Here is a 24,041-nt window from a genome sequence, read left to right on the forward strand (position 1 = left end):
GGGGGTGATGGCATAGGGGCAAATGGAAAAAAACAACAATTTGCAGTTCACACTAATAGTAAATTTATTTAGAAATTTGCCTTTAACTAGATAGTGTAATTTCTATTGGTGGATACAAGCAACTCTTCCATTTAGCTGGATGGATCCAAGGAACAGAGTAATGAAGAATATCACCCTAGAGGAAAACAGTTATTATTTATACCATTTAAAATATGATTTATAAATTGCTTCAACATAACTATCAAAACCTGACTGGAAGATTTCAAATATGTTTCAGATGAAAGCAACACTCGTTGAAATGATTTCTGAGCTTTGCAGATCTGTCTTGCAGATGTAGCATCTTAGAGGAGAGAGTGTGGATAGAGCACTGTGGGAACAGTCATCCCATTTTCTCCAGAAGTCGCATTTGACTCATATGCGCACATTCCAAGGAACGTAGGATCCAGGCTCATCTCTTGGAATCTAGAATAAAAGAATACATTTGGATGTTTGTGACTTGGGTAAAATAGCAGAATGTAAATTAAGGTACCAACCGTGGTGGGAGGGAGGAAGTTTGACAACCAAGACAACCAGAGGCCAGGGAACAGCAGCATGTGGAAGGTGGAGGGACCCAGGAGAGGATTTTGTGATGGAGACCTGCAAGCTATCATCCTACACTTGAGGGATGAAATGGAAAGAGGAGTCAGTCTGCTTCTCCAGTATAGAAGAGGCAATTTGTGGGGGCTTAGGAAAGCCATAGGCCACACAGAGCCAGTGGTAGGAGGGCTTTCCCTCAATATAGGAAGGGCTTATAGTCAAGAGGATAAATGCATTGCATGACTTCCCTCCCTAATTAAAACTCCAGCCACTGATTATAGCCAAGAAGAGCCGGGATGCTTGCTCACAGGGATGTTGTAGGGGAGGGATTCCCACAACCATACTTGTCCCAGAGCCTGCCTAGATGGAAAAGAGTAGAGATAGACTGGCGGAGTGTCCCATACTCTTGGCCTGGGTGTCCCAGGTTCAGGGATCATCTCCTGAACTCCTATTCCTGGCACTGATATCCTGGGAAGGGAGGGAGACAAGAGAGGAATGCAAAACTAAGGGATGAATCTTCTTAAACCCCAGGGGCAAAGTTCAACGCCCATCTGCTCTTCAATTGCTTAAATCCCCACAGGATTCCAGTTACTTTTCTTTCATGGAAACTCACAGTAGTGGGTTAAAGAAACTGGACCACAAACTTTGGGGACCCAACTCATAAATTTATAGTCCCCCCCCCTACTGAGCAGAACATACCATCTTTGTGAACTTGTCCTCACAGGCCATTCTGATCTTTTCTGGAGTAAGTGGACTACTCAGCTTTGGCAGTCCAGACAGGCCTCTCTCCTGCCGGGCTGCACACACTGCATCATGGATGGCAAAGAACACAGAACACCCCAGGAACACACCAGACTCCCCCAGACCCTTGAGAGAAACAAGCCAGTTAGGTTTTTATTCTCTGTTTCTCATGTATGTGTATATATATGTGTGTGTACGTGTGTGTATGTATACACACATATATATGTATCTATATTTTACATCTATAAAACATTTATAATATATGTAATTTTTAGAAAATAGAGATACAACTTATCAAAACCTCTGGGACACAATATTAAGAGGAAAATTTATAGCACTGAGTGCTTACATAAGAAAAACAGAAAATCATCAAATAAAAAACTAATGACACACCTCAAAACCCTTGTAAAACAGGAACAATCTAACCACAAAGCCAGTAGAAGACAGGAAATTATTAAAATTAGAGCAGAAATTAACAAAGTAGAGAATAAAAAATGCAGAAAATCAACAAAAACAAAAGATGGTTTCTTGAAAAAATCAACAAGATAGATAAACCACTATCCAACCTAGCTAAAAAAAGAGTGAATCAACCCAAATTACAAAGAGATAAAAAAGAAGATATTACTACTGACAGTGTAGAAATCCAGAAGATTATCAGAAATTACTTTGAAAAACTATACTCCAACAAAATGGAAAATCTGGAGGAAATTGACAACTTTCTACATAAATACAACCTGACTAAACTGAGTCAAGAAGATATAGAAAATTTAAACCAACCAATAGCAATCAAAGAGATTGAAAGAGCAATAAAGAGCCTACCATCAAAGAAAAGCCAAGGATCATATGGTTTCCCAAGTGAATTTTATAAAACCTTTATAGAAGAGCTAATCCCAATACTCCTCAATCTATTTTGTGAAATTGAAAAAAGGAACTCTTCCAAATACATTCTATGAAGCCAACATCACATTAATACCAAAACCAAATAAAGACAGTCCAAGGAAGGAAATTACAGGCCTATATCTTTGATTAACTTAACTGCAAAACTGCTAAAGAAAATACTAACAACACGCATTTAAAACCACATCAAGAGAATCATACACCATGACCAGGTAGGGTTCATCCCAGGGATGCAAGGCTGGTTAAAAATATGAAAATCAATCCATGTAATTTGTCATATAAACAGAACCAAAGACAAAAATCACATGATAATTTCAATAGACTCTGAAAAAGCATTTGATAAAATCCAACATCCATTTATGATAAAAGCACTGCAGAGAGTCAGAATAGAAGAAATATACCTCAATATCATAAAGGCAACCTACAATAAGCCCACAGCTAACATTATATTAAATGAGGAAAAACTTTGAGAATTTCCCCTAAAAACAGAAACAAGACAAGGAGGTCCATTATCACCACTTTTCTTCAATACAGTACTTGAGACTCTAGCCAGAGCAATAAGGGAAGAAAAGGAAATCCAAGGAGTACAAATAGGAAAAGAAGAACTCAAACTTTAACTATATGCAGATGACATGATACTATAATTAGAAGACCCAACACACTCAACCAAAAGGCTTATAGAACTGATCAACAAATTAAGCAAAGTGTCTGGATACAAAATCAATCTTAAATCTGAGAAGCTTTTCTGTACACCAACCATAAATACACTGAAAAAGAAATTCAGAAAACACTTCCACTCAGGATTTCCCACAAAAAATAAAATACTTAGGAATAAACTTAACCAAAGAGGTAAAAGACCTCTACAAAGAAAATTATAAAACAGTGAAAAAAGAAATCGAAGAAGATCTTAGAGGATGGAAAGATCTTCTATGTTCATGGATAGGCAGAATAAATATCATCAAAATGGCCATACTTCCAAAAGTGATCTACAGAGTCAACACAATCCCCATTAAATTACAAAGATTATTCCTCACAGACATAGTAAAAGCAGTCCTTAAGTTAATTTGGAATAACAAAAAACCCAGAATAGCCAAAGTAGTTCTCAGCAACAAAAACCATGCAGGAGGAATCACAATACCTGACTTTAAACTATACTACAAAGCCATTGTAATAAAAACAGCACGGTACTGGCACAAAAACAGGTACATAAATCAGTGGAGCAGAATAGAAGACTCAGAAACAAATCCATACACTTACAGCCAATTGATATTTAACAAAGGGGCCAAAAACATACACTGGAAAAAAGCCTGTTCAACAAATGGTGTTGGCAAAACTGGTTAACCATATGCAGAAAAATGGAAATAAATCCCACTTTCTTTTTTTTTTTTTTTTTTTTTTTTTTTTTTTTGATTTTTTTTTTTAATTTTATTTTATTGGTGCACTGTATTCATACATCATAGTGGGATACAAACTTTTGTAGACATACATGCACATATCGCCCAGTCAGCCCCCACCCGATCCCCACCCCATTCTCTCCCCATCCCTCCTTCCCATGCTTGGCTTAGTGGTTGACATCTAGTATTATAGCAATTTATCCAAAATTAAAAATGATAATCTCACATAACAGTTTCATTTGTCTGATACCAAGCGTTTGATGATTTAAAGATAGCATTTCAATATTTCTTTTTGCTTTCTTTCTTACTAGAGCATATTTTTTTCTGTTTCTTTTTTAGGTGAAACTATCATATATTTATATATTTATTTTTCAGAAAAAAATCTATCCTAATATGGAGTATGAATTCTAGATACCCAAAACGATCTTGAAAAAGAACAAAGCTAGCAGATATATATTTTCTGATTTCAAACCATATAAAGCTACAATAATTGAAACAGTGTAGTACTGTTCTAAAGGCAGATATATAGACCATTAGAGTTAAATACAAGCCTAGAGCTAAATTCTTCCCTATATTATCAAGTTATTTTTGACAAGGTTTCCACGAACATTTGGTGGTGGAAATAATAATCTTTTAACTAAATATTGTTGAAAAATAATAATTACATGGAAAAGAATAAAATTGGACCTTTACCTAATCCCACATACAAGTATTAACTCAAAATAGATAAAAGACCTAAATATAAATCTTAAGACTATAAACTTTTAGGAGAAAATCCGGGTCATAAAACGTCACAACATTGAAATTGGCAGTGATTTCTTGGATATGATTTCAATGGCACAGGCAACAGAAGAATATACAAACTCCCTAAAAAATAAATAAAAAAAAATATTGTATATCCAAAGACAATGTAAACAGAGTTAAAAGTTACTAATAGAATGGGATAAAATATTTCCAATTGCTGTATCTGAAGGTATATTAATATTCCAACTAGAAATCCTAAAAATTAACAACAATAAAGGCAAACAATACAACTTAGAGATAGGTAAAAGACTAACATAAATAATGAATCTCCACAGATAACCAATCTTAGTTGTCTGTTGGATGGAAATTCTTGTTTCTCTGGTTCTGGTGAGTGTTACCTATTTCTTCTTTGTAGTTAATCTCTTTGAGTATTTTCTCTAGCGCTGGTTTTGTAGACATAAATTCCTTCAGTTTCTGTTTGTCATGGAAGCTTCTTATTTCTCCATCTAATTTGATAGAAAGTTTTGCTGGATAGGAAATTTTTGGCTGGAAGTTGTTTTCTTTCAGAGTTTGGAATATGTTACTCCAAGCCCTTCTGGCTCTCATGACTTGGTTTGGGAAGTCTGGAGTGATTCTAATTGGTTTGCCTCTGAATGTCACTTGGCCCTTTGTTTTTGTTGCCTTTAAGATTCTCTGCTTGGCTCCCACATTGGTCATTTTGACAATTATATGGCGTGGGGATCCTCTTCTCCGATCCTGTCTAAAGGGAGTTCTATAAGTTTCCTGGATCTGTGTATCAACCTCTTGCTCTATATTTGGAAAATTTTCTGCTATTACTTCCTTGAAGAGATTGTTGATCCCTTTGGTATCACTTTCTTTTCCCTCCTCTATTCCAATTATTCTTAGGTTAGCTCTCTTAAGATGGGCCCATATTTCTTCAATGTCAGATTCCTGCTGTTGGAAATTTTTTTCTAGATTAGAAACTATGCATTCATTTTTGGATTGCTCATCTTCTAAGAGCGAGATTCTGTTCTCCATGTGGTCTAATCGGTTGTTTGTGCTTTGAATTGAGGCCTTTACTTCATTAATTGCATCCTTTATCTCTTTTTGGCTCTCTCTGAGTTCTTTTCGAAGCACCTCTATTATTTCTACAGTTATTTTCCTGATTTGATCTTCTAGAAATCTCTGATTTTCTGTTTTATCAGGTTCTGATGTTGTGGGGTTGTGCACATTCATTACTCCAGTGTTATTCCTCTTTCCCATGATTTCGGAGATTTGTGCCTTCTCTGGGTTCTTCCCTTGGGTCACTATGGCTTCACTTAAGGTGCTCTGGATCTCGAGTCTGTATTATCTCAGACCCCACTACTTCTTTACTGTGTTGTATCACAGAGTCTCCGACCCAGGGAGTCGATAGAGGCTGCTTTAAACTATGGGGGGTGCCAGGTTGCACGTTCTCCTATGGTGTGATATCTCTGCCACCACCACTCCCTCACTGGGTCAAGTCCCAGGAGGCACAATACTGCGATTTCTCCTCTGTGGCCCGCAATTTGACTCACTGTTCTTGAGTACGCAGATGTAGCTGTACTGGACTCGGTGAATTCACTGCTGCTGCCGCCGCCGGTGGCAATATGGCGCCTCTGCCACGCCCTTGGCCATGAGGCTGGCGTATTTTTTCTTCTCTGGTTTCGTTTTCCACTCTGAATCCCTGCAGCGTGTGCTGAGCTCAGCCACTGGGAGCTTTAAATGCTGTCTGCGCCGAAAGATCCCGCCTGGCTGTTCCGCAGCGGCTCACCTGGCTTGCTGTAGCCGTCTGTTGAGTTCGCCGCTGCCGCCGGCAGTATGGCGCTGCTGCCGCGTCCTCGGGCGCGTGTGTCTCCTCTGTGGCCCTGAGCTCTGTTCTCAGTCCGCTTTCTCTCTGGAGCCTGGTGGTTTTTTTTGTTTTTCTGGTGATGGTGTTTTCTGGCTATGAAAGGCGCTCTTTTTGTGGTAATGGAGATTGGTTGTTAGCGGGACTCTTAAGCCCCGCTTTTCTTGGTCGCCATCTTCCCGGAAGTCTCAAATCCCACTTTCAATATGTGAGATTGCATAAAACTGAAGAGCTTCTGTTCAGCAAAGGAAACCGTCAAGAACCTTAATCGAGAGCCAACAGAATAGGAGAAGATTTTTGCCACCTACTCCTTTGATAGAGGACTAATATCTAGAATATACAGAGAACTCAAAATACGTAGCACTAAGAAGGAAATAACCCAATCAGAAAATGGGCAATTGAATTAAATAGAAACTTCACAAAAGAAGAAATTCAAATGGCCAATAAATGCATGAAAAAATGCTCAACATCATTGGCAGTCAGAGAGATGCAAATCAAAACTACCCTGAGATTTCACCCAACTCCAACTAGAATGGCAATCATTTAAAACACAACAATAAATGCTGGCAAGGATGTAGAGAAGTGGGAACTCTAAAACATTGTTGGTGGGATTGCAAATTAGTGCAACCACTTTGGAAAACAGTATGGAGGATCCTCAGAAGAATGGGAACGAACTTACTATTTGATCCAGAAATACCACTTCTGGGTATCTACCCAAAAGAAAGGAAACCAAACTACCAAACTAATGCATGTGTATCTATGTTCATAGCTGCACAATATAACATTGCCAAACTATGGAACCAGCCAAGATGTCCATCGAATGGATTACAAAACTGTGGGATATGTACACAGTGAAATTTTACTCAGCCATAAAGGAAAACACAATTACATCATTTACAGGGAAATGGATGGAACTGGAGGACATTATGCTAAGTGAGATTAGTCAGTCACAAAAACAAAGAAATCGCATGTTTTCCCTAATATGCGAAAGCTAGGGAGAAATGGGTAACAGGAGGAACTCTAGATGAAGAAGGAGATTCTATAGAGGAGCAAATAAGGCGACCTAATTGAAGGGATGGGAGGGGGGAATCTCTAAGGCACATGATGTACTTAAACATATCAAAGTCAGTCACTAAGCCAAGCATGGGAAGGAGGGAGGGGAGGGAATGGGGTAGGGATTGTGTAAGGGCTAATTGGATGACGTGTGCATCTGTGTCACCATAGGTCTTTTATCCCATTAAGATGTATGACTACAATGCACCAATAAAAAATTTTTAAATGTAATTTTTAATTTAAAAAGTAATTTAATCTTTTATCCTAATAGTCTCACTCTTAGAATCCTAGCCTAAGGAAACTATTCCAAAGAAAAGAGCCAATTATTGCAAAATGGAAAACTGGATGCAAATTGACAGTAATGGTAGTTCATGGTAGGCCCCAATATATAGAGAGAACATACAGAACATATGAAATATATAGAACACTTCTTATCATGTTATTAACTTACTTTATAATTAAAGTGTTTAATAGGAACTTTCTTCTGCAATCCTGATAAAAACACTAAACTCAGAGATGAATGTAGCCCACCCTTTGCCCTGAAAATATCATATAAACATGCATTTGTTCATAGAGCATATCTTACTTTAGAGGAGTATAGGGTATTTGAGTTTTCAGATGGAGGCAGAAAAGAAATGTGCAGCTCTGTAGGGATGTCACAGATGGCAGGAATTTTATACTGGTCTGGACCACGAGTGTACAGAATGCCCTGAGGAGAATAATTCAGTTCCTCTATTGTATAAAGTCCCATGCCTTGAATAAAGGCACCTTCGACCTGAAGCAAAAAATAAAAGATCCACATATGAGAAATTCAGCCAACAATAAGCAGCATTTCAAGTTCATGCTGAGTGTTTGAATTTTTAAATTACACTTTAAGAGGATTTTCAGGGTTCCTTGGAGCTGGTCTCTGAAAGTCTACCTCAAAGTGTGTCTATACATCTCATGCAGTACTAAGTTCAAAGCCGAAGGACTCGGGCTCTAATCTCTATTCGGTCTTTAAAATCAAAGCTCTAGGAGAGTCCTCATGGAACCCACTGCCCCAACATCCTCATTTTCCTGCCAATGAAAGCCTCTCTGGCTGACAGGTCCACATACTAGTAAATGGCTCTCGGGGCTCCCAGACCCCATCAGCTCAACCCACAGCCTCACACCTCTGGACTGTCTCCTTTCCTGTAATATGAAGGGTTTGAACCATGTGCTTACTAGCTTTCTTTACAACTTAAAAATGCTCAAGTTCATAGCATTGAGCAAAAAGTACCCCGCCTTGGCTTTTTTCCTCATTTCTGGATCTCTCTCTCTCTCTCTCTCTCTCTCTCTCTCTCTCTCTCTCTCTCTCTCTCTCTCTCTCTCTTTGGTGGTACTGGGGTTCCTGGAAGCCCTTCTACCTCCGGGCTACACTCCCAGACCTATTTTTACATTTTTATTTGGAAACAGGATCTCCTAAGCCAGCGCACACAGCTGGCTTCGAACCTGCGCGATCCTCCTGTCTCTGCCTCCCAAGCGCAGGGATTACAAGCATGTGCCACCACTCCTGGCCATTTTCTTCCTTTTTGATCAGCTCTTCTCATCTCCCATTTCTATCCCTATAGGCAGGGATCTACCATGCATGATGTTGGTAGCCCTTCCGGGCCTTTCCCCAGGTCATATCACCTCCATCCATTAAGCTAAGTGTCTGTCTTCAGAGACCCTCCACTAACCAGGGCCCCTCTCATCTTCCAGCCCCATCCTTGTGGCCAGCTCCTCCCACATGGAGGCCACTGTCCTCCGTGCCAGGCTTACAACAGAAGGGAACACAGTGTGTGCTGAATTTCGTGTCTTTCTTCAGGTTGGCTGCCTCCACTCTCCTTCCACCTGGAAGGTCTTTTCTTGCTTTTTCCCTGACAACCTGGTTTGACCTCTCCACTCCATAGATTCTTCCCATTCTCCAATGACGTGATGTCATCGCTGGAGAGATGTTACATTAGGCTCTAACTTGGAGGAAGTGGGAAGAATTGCCCAGATTCAAGACAGGTGAAACAAGTAAGTGTGTGAAGACTCCAGGTGGGTCCTTTGTCATCTACTCTCATATGACTCTTCAAAGACTCAACCAACCAACTTCTGCCTCATGAAGATGTAGGTCCAGTGTTGACAAATTTTCTGTTTTCAAGAGCAGCTAGACATTTGTGACTTTTAGGTCTTGTCGATTATTTCTAATTAAAATTAAAAAATATTCACGGGTAGAAATCAGCCCACAGGCTGCCTATCCATAGCTAGTGCTGCAATTATTTGAAGTTTATTATTTCAACTCAACTTTAAACTCATTGAAGCTAGAGCCCATCACATGCCCAAAGCTCAGCATTGTAGGACTAACTAGACTACTTATATCCCAAGGACTTGGGCCCCACTGTCACCTCCAGGCTTGGTATTACTTAACTAAATCTCCTCAATAATAGAATAAACTTTTCTTTAAAATACCTAAAACACCTTGTTTCTTTTTTCTTTTTAAATGGTAAGAAAATTGAGTTAGGTGGTTGAATGACTAGAACAATTTTCAGTAAAGGAGTGGAAGAATAAGATGATTAATAAGCTGGATGAAATGTTTTCCCTGTAAACTTCACAGCAGCTTTGACCTTTACAAACAGGAAGCAAGGCAAGTTAGTTACACATACCTGGCCTATGTCCAGGGCTGGATTTATACTGTAGCCAATATCCATGACGATGTCTGTTCTGATATTCTAGTAATAAAAAGAGTTCAACTGTTTGTTTATTTATTTATTTATTTATTTATTTATTTGTTGTGGTACTAGGGCATGAACACAGGGCATTCTACATTTGAGCTCACCCCCAGCCCTATTTTATTCTTTATTTTTTTCCTTCTTTCTTTTTTCTCTTTCTTTCTTTCTTTCTTTCTTTCTTTCTTTCTTTCTTTCTTTCTTTCTTTCTTTCTTGTGGTACTGGGGTTCCTGAAAACCCTTCTATCTCCGGGCTACACTCCCAGACCCATTTTATATTTTTATTTGGAAACAGGGTCTCTTAAGCCAGTGAGGCTGGCTCTGAACCAGCGTGATCCTCCTGTCCCCGCCTCCGAAGCGGGGATTACAAGCGTGCGCCACTATGCCCGGCTTTATTCTTTATTTTAAAACATAATCTTGGCCGGGTGTGGTGGTGCACGCTTGTAATCCCTACGCTTGGGAGGCGGAGACAGGAGGATGGCGCAGGTTCAAAGCCAGTCGCGCTGGCTTAAGAGATCCTGTTTCCAAAATAAAAAGTATAAAAAATAGGTCTGGGGGGTGTAGCCCAAAGGTAGAAGGGCTTTCAGGAACCCCAGTACCACCAAAAAATAAAATAAAATAAAATAAAATAAAATAAAATAAAATAAAATAAAAATAAAACAGAATCTTGCTAAGTTGCTAAGGGCCTTGCTAAGTTGATGAGGCTGATCTTGAACCTGAGATCCTCCAGTCTGGTCTCAGCCTCCCAAGTATTGGGATTATAGGTGTGTACCACCATATCCAGCTTCAGCTATTTATTTAAATGTATAAAAATATAAAAATAATGACAAATATATTCTACTTAATTTTCAGGCTGGCAGAAAATTGAGATAAAAACCTTTATTTGGACCATGTTATTCAGGAGAAAAAAAGCAACAAAAGTTTTATTATGTGACAATGTTAAATGTAAAATGTTAAGGTTATATAATACTCTTGGTCAGCTTAAGCACTGTTATTTTTTTTTTTCTTAGAAACAAAAGGAGAGAAAAATATTTACTTTATTATGATTCAATATGGGTGATGCAACAGAGTTTAACCCTCTACAACAAACATAACCTGACACAACCAAAGAAAATGTCTAATGGCAATCACAATCCCTATTGCAAAACCTTATGGCTACCACACAACCCACATCCAGAGACCAGCTGGCTCAGTGAAGTGCACTGATCATAGAGTTCAGGATACAGCATCAAAAAATAGTTTTGAACTGTCATCTGCTCTTCTAGGGTTTTCATTTTTGGAGTGGAGAAGAGAGTGAATCTGACATTCCAGCCTGTTCTCTGCTAAACCTAAAAACGAGGAGAGGAGAGGCACAGCCAGTGTCGGGAGCACCCTCGCTCCCCAGGGAGTCTCTGCCTTCTTTGATGTGACATGGTGGTTTCTGCCATGACAAATGTATTCTACTTAATATTATTAATGGAACAAAAGAACTATGAGTTTTCTTATTTGTTCTGAGACTTTCATCTAATATTTTTCTTAAGAAAAGTAGATAATGATCCAGAATGTCTAACTGCAGTAAAATATCAGGCACTCACTTCTCTTATTATAAGACACAATGAAATGGAACATTCTCTTTGATATCAGTTAGTAAGACTGCTCTTCCAGAAGACAACTGGCCCCAACTGAAGACGAGGAGAGATGTTCTACAGTCTAATAGAAGTAAAGGCTCTGCTTTCATAGCTGTGAAGTTACTGCTATCTGCCATTGTGTTATAATCTGGTCTAGGCTGGAGTAGCCCACCTCCACAAGGTGATACCCACCAACTGGTGTTCACATCCTATGTCATCCCCTCCTCAATATACTCTATGGGACCAGTTTTTGTGACCAATAGGATACAGCAGGAGTGATAGTGCCCCGCTCTTAGATTAGGTTATGATGGCTATGGTTTCTGTCTTAGTTGCCCTCTCAATTACTCACACTCTCTCTTTTGGACCAGTAGCTCTGAGGGAAGCCAGCTGTTACGTCCTGAGGAGACTCAGACAGCCTTCAGATGGTTCCATGCAAGGAACAGAGGTACCTGGCCAGTGGCCAGGGAGAAACTGAGGCCTTCTACCAATAACAATGTGATGGCACTGAGAAGCAGATTTTCCCATCCCCACTGTGCCTTGAAATGACTGCAGACTCCTCTGAAAGCTCAACCTCACCTTATGAGAAATCCTGAGACAAATCGCCTGGAGGAGCCACTTCCAGATGCATGACCCTCTGAAGTAGTATAAGATAATACATATTTATTGTTTTCAGTTGCCAAGTTTGGAAGTAATTTGTTACACAGCAATAAACAACTAACTATATATATACAGGTTCAAAGGGATGAAAATTTTGCAGAAATAAGGGCAATTCTATCAACATAAGGAAAATGGCTGAGAATCAGGCCTTCTGGGAAGGCTCTGCTAGAATGTCATATGATAGCCTTTTGCCTAGAGGTAATACCTCTCCTGAGCTATAAATCTAGCTATAAATAGTCTAAATTAGACAATTTAGCACATCTCTTAAGATTGTTCAAATAAAATATAAGAACCTATCTTAAAAGTTCATACAAAGACTAATTATTACCTTGTTCTTAGATATTAATAAGACCAACATAAATATGATATGTAAGAAAATCTAAAAAATTAAGTTTTAGCCAATTTTCTCTTTGAGTAAAATTTCTAAAAAATTTTACTCAAAATTTCTAAAGGGATTTAGAAATCAGCATGAGAACACTAACATGGAAGCCATGCTTAGGACGATCATTGTATTGTCCCAATCCAAAGTTCCCTGAAGAGAGCCAATCTGAGTTAGGATCAAGACAAGCAGGGTCAAGGCTGTATATATAATTTCAAAGATCAGGCTGACTATAGTTAAGAAAACAAATGTTGGGACATATTAAATGAAAACAAATCTGATCATAATCCAAGCATGTAGTATTAAGAACTAAAAATAGCTTCTGGGTAGGCTTCAGGACAGATTATCATAACTAGTAGCTTGGCTGATGACATTTGTGAGAGTTAAACAACCATTTTATATATTGATAATGATTTATTATTATTGACAGTGACCAGTAATGGCTTCTTCTACCTCCAAAGAGAAACTGAGTCTTTGAAGCTTGTTTGAGTGTATGTGTGTGTATGTGTACATGTATATGTGTGTCTCCTCACAGCATCCTTTAAAAGTACAAGAATGCTCTTGAATTATCTAAGAAGAAGTACCTAGCTTAGTAAAAAAATTTTGAAACTGGCCACTGCTGGCTCTTTGTGCTCATTAGCCATTAAGGATGCTTGTAAAATCCTTCAAGAGTATCACATGATGGCGCTTCTCATAAGAGATCAGGATCACGGGTTATGCAAGATCAGCAAGGAAGCCCTCTTTAGGCAGCCTGCCTGCCTGCCTGCCTGCCTTCTTTCCTTCCATTTTTGTGGTACTGGTATTGAAGCCAAGGGTATTCTATCCCTGAGCCACACGCCCAGCCCTATTTTTCTAGCCTTTATTTTGAAACAAGGTCTCAGTAAGTTGCAGCGGGCCTCACTTAGTATCTGAGGCTGGTCTCAAACCTATGATCCTTCTGTCTCTGTCTCCCAAGTACTGGGATTACAGGTGTGTGCCACCATGCCTGGCTAGCATTTCTTCCATGAAGTGTGTTCCTGATTCCATTTAGAAGGGCTGAAGAAACTATAAAGAGGGGCCACCAGTTGTTTTCCATAGACGCAATCACACCACCAAGGCCGATCTATTTTCTTCTGGTAGTACAGAAAAGACACCCCTAGGCCAAATACATGATGTTACTACTACACAACCAACTCTCCTCCAGTAGATGGCATAGTGGAATCTAGGTGCATTACAATTACAATTTGAAGCCCTTTCCGGCTGATACTGACCTTATGCTCCCCCGTCAGGCAGTCTATTTCAACTTCCGAACAGGCGGCTCCATAAACAAAGTATTCGAAGGGATGGCCTTCACCTTTCTCCCAGTTCATATCTGACTCATAACCCCTGAAGGAAAGAGAATTCTTAAGGAGCATTGCTAAGTGATCAAGTCCTGTAATCACATACCATGATGATTAAACAGACCCATAAGGAGCTGTGCAAATCAGAGGAGCATACTTGTACAGTGATATGCCAGCATATAATGCATGTTCAATAAGTGTGCTGGATAAATAAATATTCATTTCTTTCTTATTTAACTCTCACTGTGTGATTGAAAAAATCCAATTATTCCTGACCAGTGAATACATAATTTTGTAGATTAACTGCTAACTCTATGATTATTTATCCTATTGCCATATAACTAATATTGGATGGTGGATCTGATTTGGGGACTTCAACCTGCATTTTACACCACTGTTTCAAAGATGTGCCCCTGCCGGCTTTGTCTATCTCTCTGGCTCCAGGATTTCACTTTCTGTTTAGGAGATCAGGCCCCTTGGCTGTTATTCTTTGCCTCTACTATCAGGCTCCATGGCCTGTGCTGTTCCCAGCTTTTCTTTCTTTAAGGACACCCAGTGAATGCCAGTGGAAGAAGAGGTCAGTAGCTGGCTAGTTCTCTGACCCTCTCCTCCACTCCCCAGCCTGGAGTTGACCATTAAAATTTCTTCCAACACCCACTACTGATATCCATCTGGTGCCCCAGGACTTCCATGACAACTGACAAGGTGACAAAAGTCAACTGAGACTCTCTATACCATCCTCTTCTCATGACATTCACTCTCCATTAATTTGATAGATTGTTTCCCAGAGTATGCTAATTCTCATTGTTTCACATCTTGACACCATACAGGTTCTGTCACATTTCTTTTTTGCCAATCTATCGGGCCCAAATGGCATAATTGGTGGCTATCACATTATGGTTTTATTGTTTCTTTATTTAGGGAACAGATTCTGTTCTCAACAACAAGTTGTGGCTATCACGTTATGGTTTTATTGTTTCTTTATTTAGGGAACAGATTCTGTTCTCAACAACAAGTTAGCCATGGCTGTGGGTTTCAAGCACAATTTCCCAGAGAGCCTTATCATACCACCCAATGAGACCTGAATTATAGTTCAGTTGAATTTCATTGTGTGCCTCTTGTTTCCAGCAAAAGTCCTTCTGTACACTGGGATCAACTAGCAACTAAATATTCTTTATAACAGCAGGTTAACTGAAGGTACAAATCAATTATTGCCAAAATTACTAAAAGAACTACCAAAACTCTTCCTCAAGATACTGCTGTTATTTTCCATAACACATGACTGAAAGGACTGTTTACCTGAAGTATCCGATGACTGAGAGACTGATGCTTTGGTCAAAAGCAGCCTGTGCCTATGAAGGAAGAGCAATACATGATGCAATAGGATACCTAAAGAAAGATGCCCTCAAGACTGATTCTAATGTTACTATGCATTAAATAAAGTGATCCAAGCCATGGGTGGTGGTGCACACTTGTAATCCCAGCACTCGGGAGGCTGACACTGGAGGATCGTGGTTCATGGACAGCCTCAGCTACTTAGTGAGGCCCTCTGCAACTTAATGAGACCCTGTTTCAAAATAAAAATATAAAATAGGGCAGGGGTGTAGTTTGGAGGTCAAATGCCCCTTGGTTCCATCCCCAGACCCACAAAAATGATAATAAAGCGGTCCACAGCAATAACTAGGAAGGACCAAGATTAACTTATTCCTTTCAGTATTTACCATTTCTACAAGTGGTTCACTTCCTGTGGTTGTTCAATGCATATGATTGTGATAAATGAATTCCATGGTATGCTACATTTAAGGACTGTGCTACAAGGTTCAGAAACTTGTGAAGAAAGTCATTCAGTCATCTGGAAAGACAGCCTATTAACATGGTATTTTTAGGAAACAATAATTGGTTGGATGTCTAATTTTAATGGCATGTATTCTTAACCATTTCAGTTGAGGAAAATAATTTTGTTAAATTGTACCATTTATAACAAAAGATCTCCTAAATCTGCAAGTACACACAGTAGATTACTGTACATAAAAATGAGGGTTAAGTCCACATCCCCAAGCCTAAGAGAGGAAGGGAGAGTGTATCCATTATAGGAGAAAGTGGGCTGGCAGGCAGCATTTTGCCATGGGTGGTGGTAAGACATAAGTAAAATAATAATAATAATCAATAATAATAATAATGTATTTATTCTGCTGCTCTTTTGCACTGCATCTCTCTGAAACTTTCTCCAGCCAGACACTTTCAGCCTTGCTGGGCTCAGAAGCACAAAGCAGAGTACAGAAATAAATATGCCCAGAAAGATCAAACACTTCCATAGATTGAATTACAGAATGAGTCCTTACTCTATTGGAAGCAATAATGTCTCTTGGTGGAAGATGCTGGGGACTGAACCCAACACCTTGAGCATGCGAAATATGTGCTCTACCACTGAGCTACATACCTGGGATTATTTCTAAGTGGAACTCTTTAAAATAATACCTCACCAAATCTCTTTGTTAATGTTGCAAAAGTGATATTTTAGACATCGGCATGACACATGCTTCAAGTGTTTATGGATATCTGTTCTATACTATCTGGTATTTTATATCCTATTTGAAAAGTTTGCAAGCTTATTTTTATTTTTTTATTTTTTTTGTGGTACTTGGGGTTGAATCCATGGGCTAGATATTCTACCTCAGAGGTGCATTCCCAGCTCTTTTAAAATTTATTTTGCTTTGAAACAATATCTCACTAGGTTGCTGAGAGTTGAAAAAGGCATGAGCCACTATACCCAGCTACAAGTTGGCTTTAGAATGTGCAACTCTGCTCCCAGCTGGACTGTAAGCGCATCAACGGAAACGGCTAGATAGTTCCCCCAGGGAGAGCCCACTACGGGCTGAGCACGTAGCCAGTGGTTTGGTTTTCTACTTCTAAATGGGTGCCTATATGATTTTTACTTTTATAGAATAATTACAATATTGCTTCTCTATTTTAGGAATGCTGAAACAAAGAAGGAGAACACATTGATTTACATATATTATTCAGAAAATATCTAGGTTCTGTAAGATGAAACATTAATTAGTTCTGTAAAACAGAAGTTTTGGCAGAAACAAAAAGCATATTTTTCTCTGACAGAAAAATTTTCCAGAGGTAAGAGTTCCTTCACTGTAAAAAAAAAAAAAAAAACAAAAAAAAAAAAACAAAAAAAAAAACCAGGACCTCTGCATTCTGAGAGCTGAAAGACCTCTTATTTATCATTATGCCATGGTAGGATATTTTGAACCACCCTTTCTGCAGATATTTAATTCACACATATCCCTCTCACTTTTTCCCTCCTTTTTTTCTAACATAAAACACACAGAACCAGTGATTCTCACCCAGTCCTTCCAAGTTCCTTGAGGATTCTTGCTGATGATGGGTTCAAGGCGTTTTAGAAGAGTTTGACAAGCCTCCTAGGAATTATTAAGTTAAAATTATGATCACAATTTTATGCAAACTTCAATTTAAAGCAACATGACACTCCGCTTCATAGGCTTATCTAAGAGGTAAGCAGGAGTAAGAGACCTGCCCTGTAAGAGGATGGTGTGAACAGATTCCTTTAAATGCATGCATACATGCCTGTCAGGTCTTCGAGACAGAGGCCTTGTGAGTCACTCTCAGAAGGCAGTCTTAGCAAAAGAACTGCTGGAAAACCACTGACCACTGTTTTCAAACACGGTCAGATTTTACTTGTGAGAAAGTTCACTTGGATGGCATGGAGCCAGAGTGAAAGGCACCCAATCTGGAAGGAATGGGGAGGCAGAGGGATTGCAGTGGCCCTGGCAGTAGGCGGGAGCCTGGCTCAAAGCAACATCAATGTAACATGGAGGAGGAATAACAGAGAGATGGTTTGGGGTAGAATTAAAAGGACTTGCTGTCCACTGAAATGTCAAGATTGAGGGAGAAAAAGAGGTAGCATTTCCAGCACAGGAGACTTTCTGGGTGGTGTACCAGTGACGGAGCTCTAGACTCAGGGAAGAACATATGTGAGTGATGAACTCCCAACATCTTCTGAGCTCCACTCATGCATTTGGTCTTGAGGGGCTAATGACTTTGATGTCATCACAGCAACCTTTACCTTTACTGCCAACCCATTGATGTCTGCCACCATGGACCCTCCAGACACATTTGCGTTGGGAACAGTTTCTGTGCTTGTTCCACGCAGGTGGATGTTTGACATTGGCATCTTTAATTCACGGCTGGCCACCTGGATTTTAGAAAAGAGTTCTTTTCAAATATTTTGATTAGCTATACATCCATGCATGTGCCCAGGTAGAAGAGCATGTGTGTTAAGCCCTTGTACACAGAACAGGCTCCAACATGGAAGAAAAAACCACAAATTCTTCTAGGCACAAAAAGTTCCTCTCTTCTAAAAACCCTGTAGTTAGTCTGGACCCCAAGTTCTGAACACACTTTCTTATTCTTTGACTTTCTCAGGTGTAATAGCATCAGGAAGAGCTGGTGAGATCCCAGGCCAAGGAAAGAAGAAATATTTCATTTGTATCTTTATAATCATGACCTTTGCAGCTGCTCATACCACCACACTCTGCAAAATTTAAGCAAAGCCAATGTTATCAATATTAGATGTTTATCTTCACTGCACATTACTGGAGATGCTCTAGGAAAATGGTCTTAGAAAAGCAATAGTGTACACCTATGTATCACAGAAAACAAGACAGAGCTGGGGCTAGTGCCAACACGAGAGTTTGCAGGCTGCTTTATTTTTGAGCTTTAGTGCTGGAGGAGATCTTGTTGCCAATGTTAGTTGATTCAAAATTCTTCTCTTTACTGCTAGCATTTTAGTTTGTTCTCTTCCAAGAGCACAGTCACAGAGACCTTCTGCAGTGCTTAGCTCTCAGAAGAGCATCGTGGAGGGTGCATGGGCTTTAACAAAAGGTCTCTAGTGACCTATTAAGGGAAACACTGAGATCTCACCCCAAAGTAGAGAAAAGTATGACCGAACAATTCTCAAGTGGTTGATAACATGAAATAAAATATATATTCAACATCTCTATAATCAGAAAGATGTAAATTAAAGCAACGATGAGACATTTCTGTTTACCTAGCAAAATGTCTAAAATTTTTCAACAATCCATCACATTTAGCATCAACTAGGCATATAAAAAGATGGATGTTTTCTGAAAAACAATTTGATAATATGTGTTGAGTGATTTAAAATGCTTATAACCTCCTACCCAGTAATTCTGCTTCTGGTAAACTATTTTAAGAACACTATTACTGATAGGATCATAGGTTAATGTACCAAAATATTCACTGAAGTAGTAAACAATTTGGGATAGTTAAATAAATTACACATACATCTAACATACAGACATGATTGTTAAAGAATACTTAGTGATAGGAGGAAGTGGTCTTTGTTAAGAATAGGTGAATGAAACAGGATATAAAATTATATAAATGTTATCTTAGATTTTTGTCAAAAGACAACAACCCTAAAATAGTATTGCTAAGTGACAAAATTGTGTAGGGTCTTTTTTTTCAATTTTTGGCCTTTTCAACATGTTTTATTACCTATAATATCACTACCATGATTAGCAAAATAGAAACAATAGCTTAAAATTACTTTAAATAAGTGAGCCAAAAGAAAATTAGCAAGGTTTGGCTAGAAATGCCAAATGTGATTTATATTGATTGTTCAGTGCCCAATATAAAAAGGGCAAGAAGTAATGGAATACATCATAATTTACATATCTTTCTTTTTAAAAAACCAAATCAGGGTAATTAGCATTTTCATCTCCTCAAATGTGATCATTTTTTTTTTTTTGGTGGTACTGGGGTTCCTGGTAGCCCTTCTACCTCTGGGCTATACTCCCAGACCTAATATATATATATATATATATATATATATATATATATATATATATATATATTGGAAACAGGGTCTCTTAAGCCAGCAAGACTGGCTCTGAATCAGCGTGATCCTCCTGTCTCTGCCTCCCAAGCATGGGGATTACAAGCGTGCGCCACCACGCCCGGCCTGTGATCATTTCTTTTTAAAAATATACTTTTATTGGTGCACTGTAGTCTCACATCACGATGTAGTTCAGCGTGATAGTGACATGCATGCACACGGCGCTTGGTGGGTTTTCCCCCAGCTCCCTCCCTCTCTCTCTCCTTCCCCATATTTGATATTGAGATTGACACTGGTAAAGTCACATATGTATATAACATCAGTGGAAGTATTTCCTTCACTAATTCACCCCCCATTTTTTATTGTCCAGCAAAGATTCAAAGGAAGACAATTCAGTTGTCAGTATATCCAAAGGAAGTCAGAAAATAAACACACAGCCTTATTTAGAATAAAACAACCCAAGACTCTTTGTCATGTTCTTTTGGGGGGTTTGGTAATAAACTAGCTTGTTTTCTAAGTTTCTTTTTGCTTAATAGTTTATGCAATCATAACCAGTCTCCTATGTTTTATTTTGGAACAGAAAACATACATTCTTAGTGTCTCTCATGAGCACACCTGCAAGGACACACCAATAGAGTCCAGTGATTTGCATTCTTACCTGAATCATTTTAGTGTGGACCCCCTGTCCCATTTCAATCCCACCATGAGTGACCAGCGCAGAGCCGTCTAGATAAATGTGAACCAGGGCAGCAGCCTGAGCAAAGGAGATAAAACAGAAGGAGTCTTGTTGGCTGGTGTTATCACATACAGTATCAGCTAAAACATTTGCCTCATAAATGATCTTTTCTCATCCATCCCCAACCCCTGTCAAAAACAAATTCAACCAGATCAGAGCCCGTGGAAGGCTGGGACACATGGGGGTTGGGGGACACATGTCCCAGTGGTTTTGTGTCTGTGTCAGGACTAAAAATTACTAGTAACTAGAAAGTTACTGGTTCCTAATTAGGATCCTTGAGCACACTGTATCTCCAGGGTCTCTCCCTCTCTCTGCCTCAGGGTAGAGGAACATTCCAGGTTCTTTGTATATGGAGGGCCTCCATTTTAAAATGCAAAGTTAAATATACATAAATTGAGCGAGAGAATAATTGCCTGTGTACATGTATTCCCATAGATATTGGTGTATTACAGAGAAGTGAAAATGAAACCTCAAATAAGATGAACAGACACACATTTTTTTTTTCTGCTGTAAAATGAGCTAACTCTACCCTAAATCATCTTGGCACAGAATTACCAAGCCTTGGAGTTGGACAAGAACTTGGAAGCATTCTATAACGGTGTAATTCCCTGCAAAGACTCAGAAGCAACCAAACTGCTAACAAAATTAATGGCTTCTCTAACGAGAAACACCCAGACTGTAAGCTAAACATGTTTTACCAGTAACAAGAGTGTGCTTTCTTTTAAGACTGCCTGTGCTAGAGTGTGTAAACATCCAGGGGATTTCAGAAAACAAGGAGGAGTTCTTCACTGAGAGTCTCCCATGTAAGACCAACATCAACAGCCTGTGGTCCTACAGAAAATGCTTCTTCCTGGTTACACTGTGGCCCACGAAGGCCTGCGAAGTGACCTATGAAGATGTTCAGCCTGGAAGCACCATCTTCATGGATGCAGTGGGGATTGGCCAGGGGTCACTAATTTTTTATCAGCTAGGTTTCAAAACATTTAAGTTTCTCTACAGAGTGGCACAATAATTTAGGGTCTATAAAGGCAGGTTTTCAGAAAATTCTGGTAACAAGCCAATTTCTACTTAATGAACCTCAAATTTTTATTAAGCTTTACTTACTTAGATAACTTTTAAACTATCTTGGTCATAAGTAAAGGTCATAAGTTGAAGGAATTGCATGTCAATACCCAGGTAACTCTAAGCCAAGGACTGTATTCCTAGATCAAGTCTCTGCACACCAGAAGGATGTTTGCAGCTACTGATAGGTTGTGGACCATGCTTGGAGAAATGCTTCTTTATTGGTATCCAAAAGTTCACATTATCACTGTGAATTACAATCAGAAACCTCTATCATTCTAAATATGATACTTGATAGTGAAAATGGACTCTATTTACCAAGTCAGCAGATGTAAACTAGGGATGTGTTGGCAAAATGGTGACATTAGAGCACACCTTCTCTGAGGACAAAGACAAATTCACAGTCCAATAGGAAATCTTAGAATCTCTGCCATAATAATCATGCCCAAGGACCTTAGTAAAATGTAGCAGAGCAGTTGTTTTTTTTTTAAACTCTTGACTGGCATGTGACTCCTGGAAACACAGTGTTGTACTCCTGGCCATTCATTCTCAATATAATAATGATAAGGAGTGGCATCCTCTCCAGATTGTCCTGGGGGTTGTACATCTGATGCCAGGTGATGCCAGTATAACAGTCCCTTCTGGGCTCCTCTATAACACTCACTGTACGCTGCTAGCCTGTGGGTCCCTGAGAGAGAGGGACACACCCCAGGGTATCCCTTGCAATACAACCTAATGTCTAGCATGTAGCCAGTGCTCAAGAAATGTTTGATAGATGAATTTGCAAGAGCACAGTGATTTGATCTGTTCTGAAGTTTGTCAACTATACTTGGCCTCCTTGGCACTTCCAAGCACGGGTGTGACCTGTAGTTGGAATTGCACGTGTAACTGAGCTACAATGAGAGTGTGTAGTACGTGTCCTCCATTGTGTGGCCCTGCTGGTGACAGTGCTGTACCTGCAGGTCTAGGACAGCATTTCTACTGGAGGCCGCTGAGTAATTTGTTCCATGTGGGGCTGCAATTTTTTCAGGCCATTAAATATGTCAAATTTGGTTCAGTTAAGTGGCACCACTGGATGGTTCATTGTTATCGCCACAAAAGATAATTCCATGAAGCTCCAGCTATAAAATTGGCACAAATGGGGGATTGGAACAGATGGATTTTCATTCTAAAGAGAGGACTTAGTCAGTGAAATTTAAATCTTCAAGAAACAACTGCTTGTATTTGTGAGAAGTTGGCTCTAATACTACAGATCACCAAATGCCTCAGCCATTCAATGTGTGAATTCCTCCTCTGTGCCATATGCTCCAGCAAGGCCCTGGCAATGCAGGAGTTAATTAGATACTGTCTGTGCCCTGCAGTGTTCACAGTCCAGAAAGCAAGGCTACTGTAGGTGAGAGACATTTAACCCCTTAGCTATTACCCAGGGAGACAGCTAGGATGATGAAGACATGGGACCTGCGGCCACAAGCTCAGAGTCCAATCTTGTTTGCTTTGCTGTTCACTAGCTGGATGTCCTTGGGCAAGAAAACAAGTCTATATGGGCTTCCATCTCCCCTTCTATAAAAGAGTATCATGCATTATCAACTAGCGGTGCGACCAGGCTAATTAAGTGGGAAAGTATAAACCCAGGGGCCTACCACTGAGGAGAAACTCAAATATTTCTAGTTTCCTTCTTTATTTGATTTGGTTCAGAATAGAATCATTTCAGGATATGCCTTTCAGGAAGCAACTTGTGACTGATCTCATTCTCTTTGATTCGGTCCTAAGCAAAGCTTTTAAGCACAGCAGGTCTTGGCAGAGGCTTCCCAGGAGCCTCTGAGAATGAATTTGTACTTTTGACTCTTGGCTAGTTTCTTCTCAGCTAAGCTGAATCCCATCTCAGTTCCTATCAAAAGCTGATTTAGGCAGACAGCTCAGGAGCTGCCCAGACTTGAGTTTTAGTCTTGGCCCAGCTTCTACCAGCTGCGGGACTTTGGGCAGATATTTAATCTCTCTGAGCCTTAAGTTTCTTATCACTAAAATGAGGATACAGAACTTATGGGTTGCCCTGGGGGCTGAATGAGATAAAATATTAAAGGACTTAGAACATAGTAAATATTCAATAATAATTTGTTATAGTACTGGGATTGAAATCAGGGCCAGTCTATCTCTTAATTACACTCCCAGCTCTTTATTTTTATTTTTAAACAGAGTCTTGCCAAGTTGCTGAGGCTGGCCTTGAAGCTGTGATCCTCCTAGCTCAACCTCCCAAATATTGGGGTTACAGATGTGTGCCACCATACTTGGCTAATAATAATTTTCTAAATCTACTTTTTGAGAAATTTCTTCTTTTTGTGTGTACTAGGGATGAAACCCAAGGGCATTCTACCTCTGAGCTACACCCCCAGCCCTATTTTTTTATTCTT

The 24,041-nt window shown here is 39.4% G+C and overlaps 1 protein-coding gene across 1 annotated transcript in view; it reads right to left on the reverse strand.

Moving 5' to 3' along the window:
* Positions 1-411: 411 nt before the first annotated feature.
* LOC308258346 (aldehyde oxidase) overlaps positions 412-24,041 on the reverse strand; it is a gene marked incomplete at its 3' end in the record, with an annotated part of 78,032 nt that continues 54,402 nt past the window's right edge. Inside the window, exons 27-35 of the mRNA XM_080688872.1 lie at positions 20,494-20,589; positions 18,042-18,170; positions 17,302-17,376; positions 15,245-15,297; positions 13,877-13,991; positions 9,921-9,986; positions 7,859-8,047; positions 1,276-1,443; positions 412-462 (exon numbers count right to left, since the gene is read on the reverse strand). Coding sequence (XP_080544998.1) covers positions 412-462; positions 1,276-1,443; positions 7,859-8,047; positions 9,921-9,986; positions 13,877-13,991; positions 15,245-15,297; positions 17,302-17,376; positions 18,042-18,170; positions 20,494-20,589 — 942 coding nt within the window. The remainder of the gene's footprint in view (positions 463-1,275; positions 1,444-7,858; positions 8,048-9,920; positions 9,987-13,876; positions 13,992-15,244; positions 15,298-17,301; positions 17,377-18,041; positions 18,171-20,493; positions 20,590-24,041) is intronic.

The sequence above is a fragment of the Muscardinus avellanarius genome (genome assembly GCF_963383645.1).
Source record: "Muscardinus avellanarius genome assembly, chromosome: 2".
Lineage (NCBI taxonomy): Eukaryota > Metazoa > Chordata > Mammalia > Rodentia > Gliridae > Muscardinus > Muscardinus avellanarius.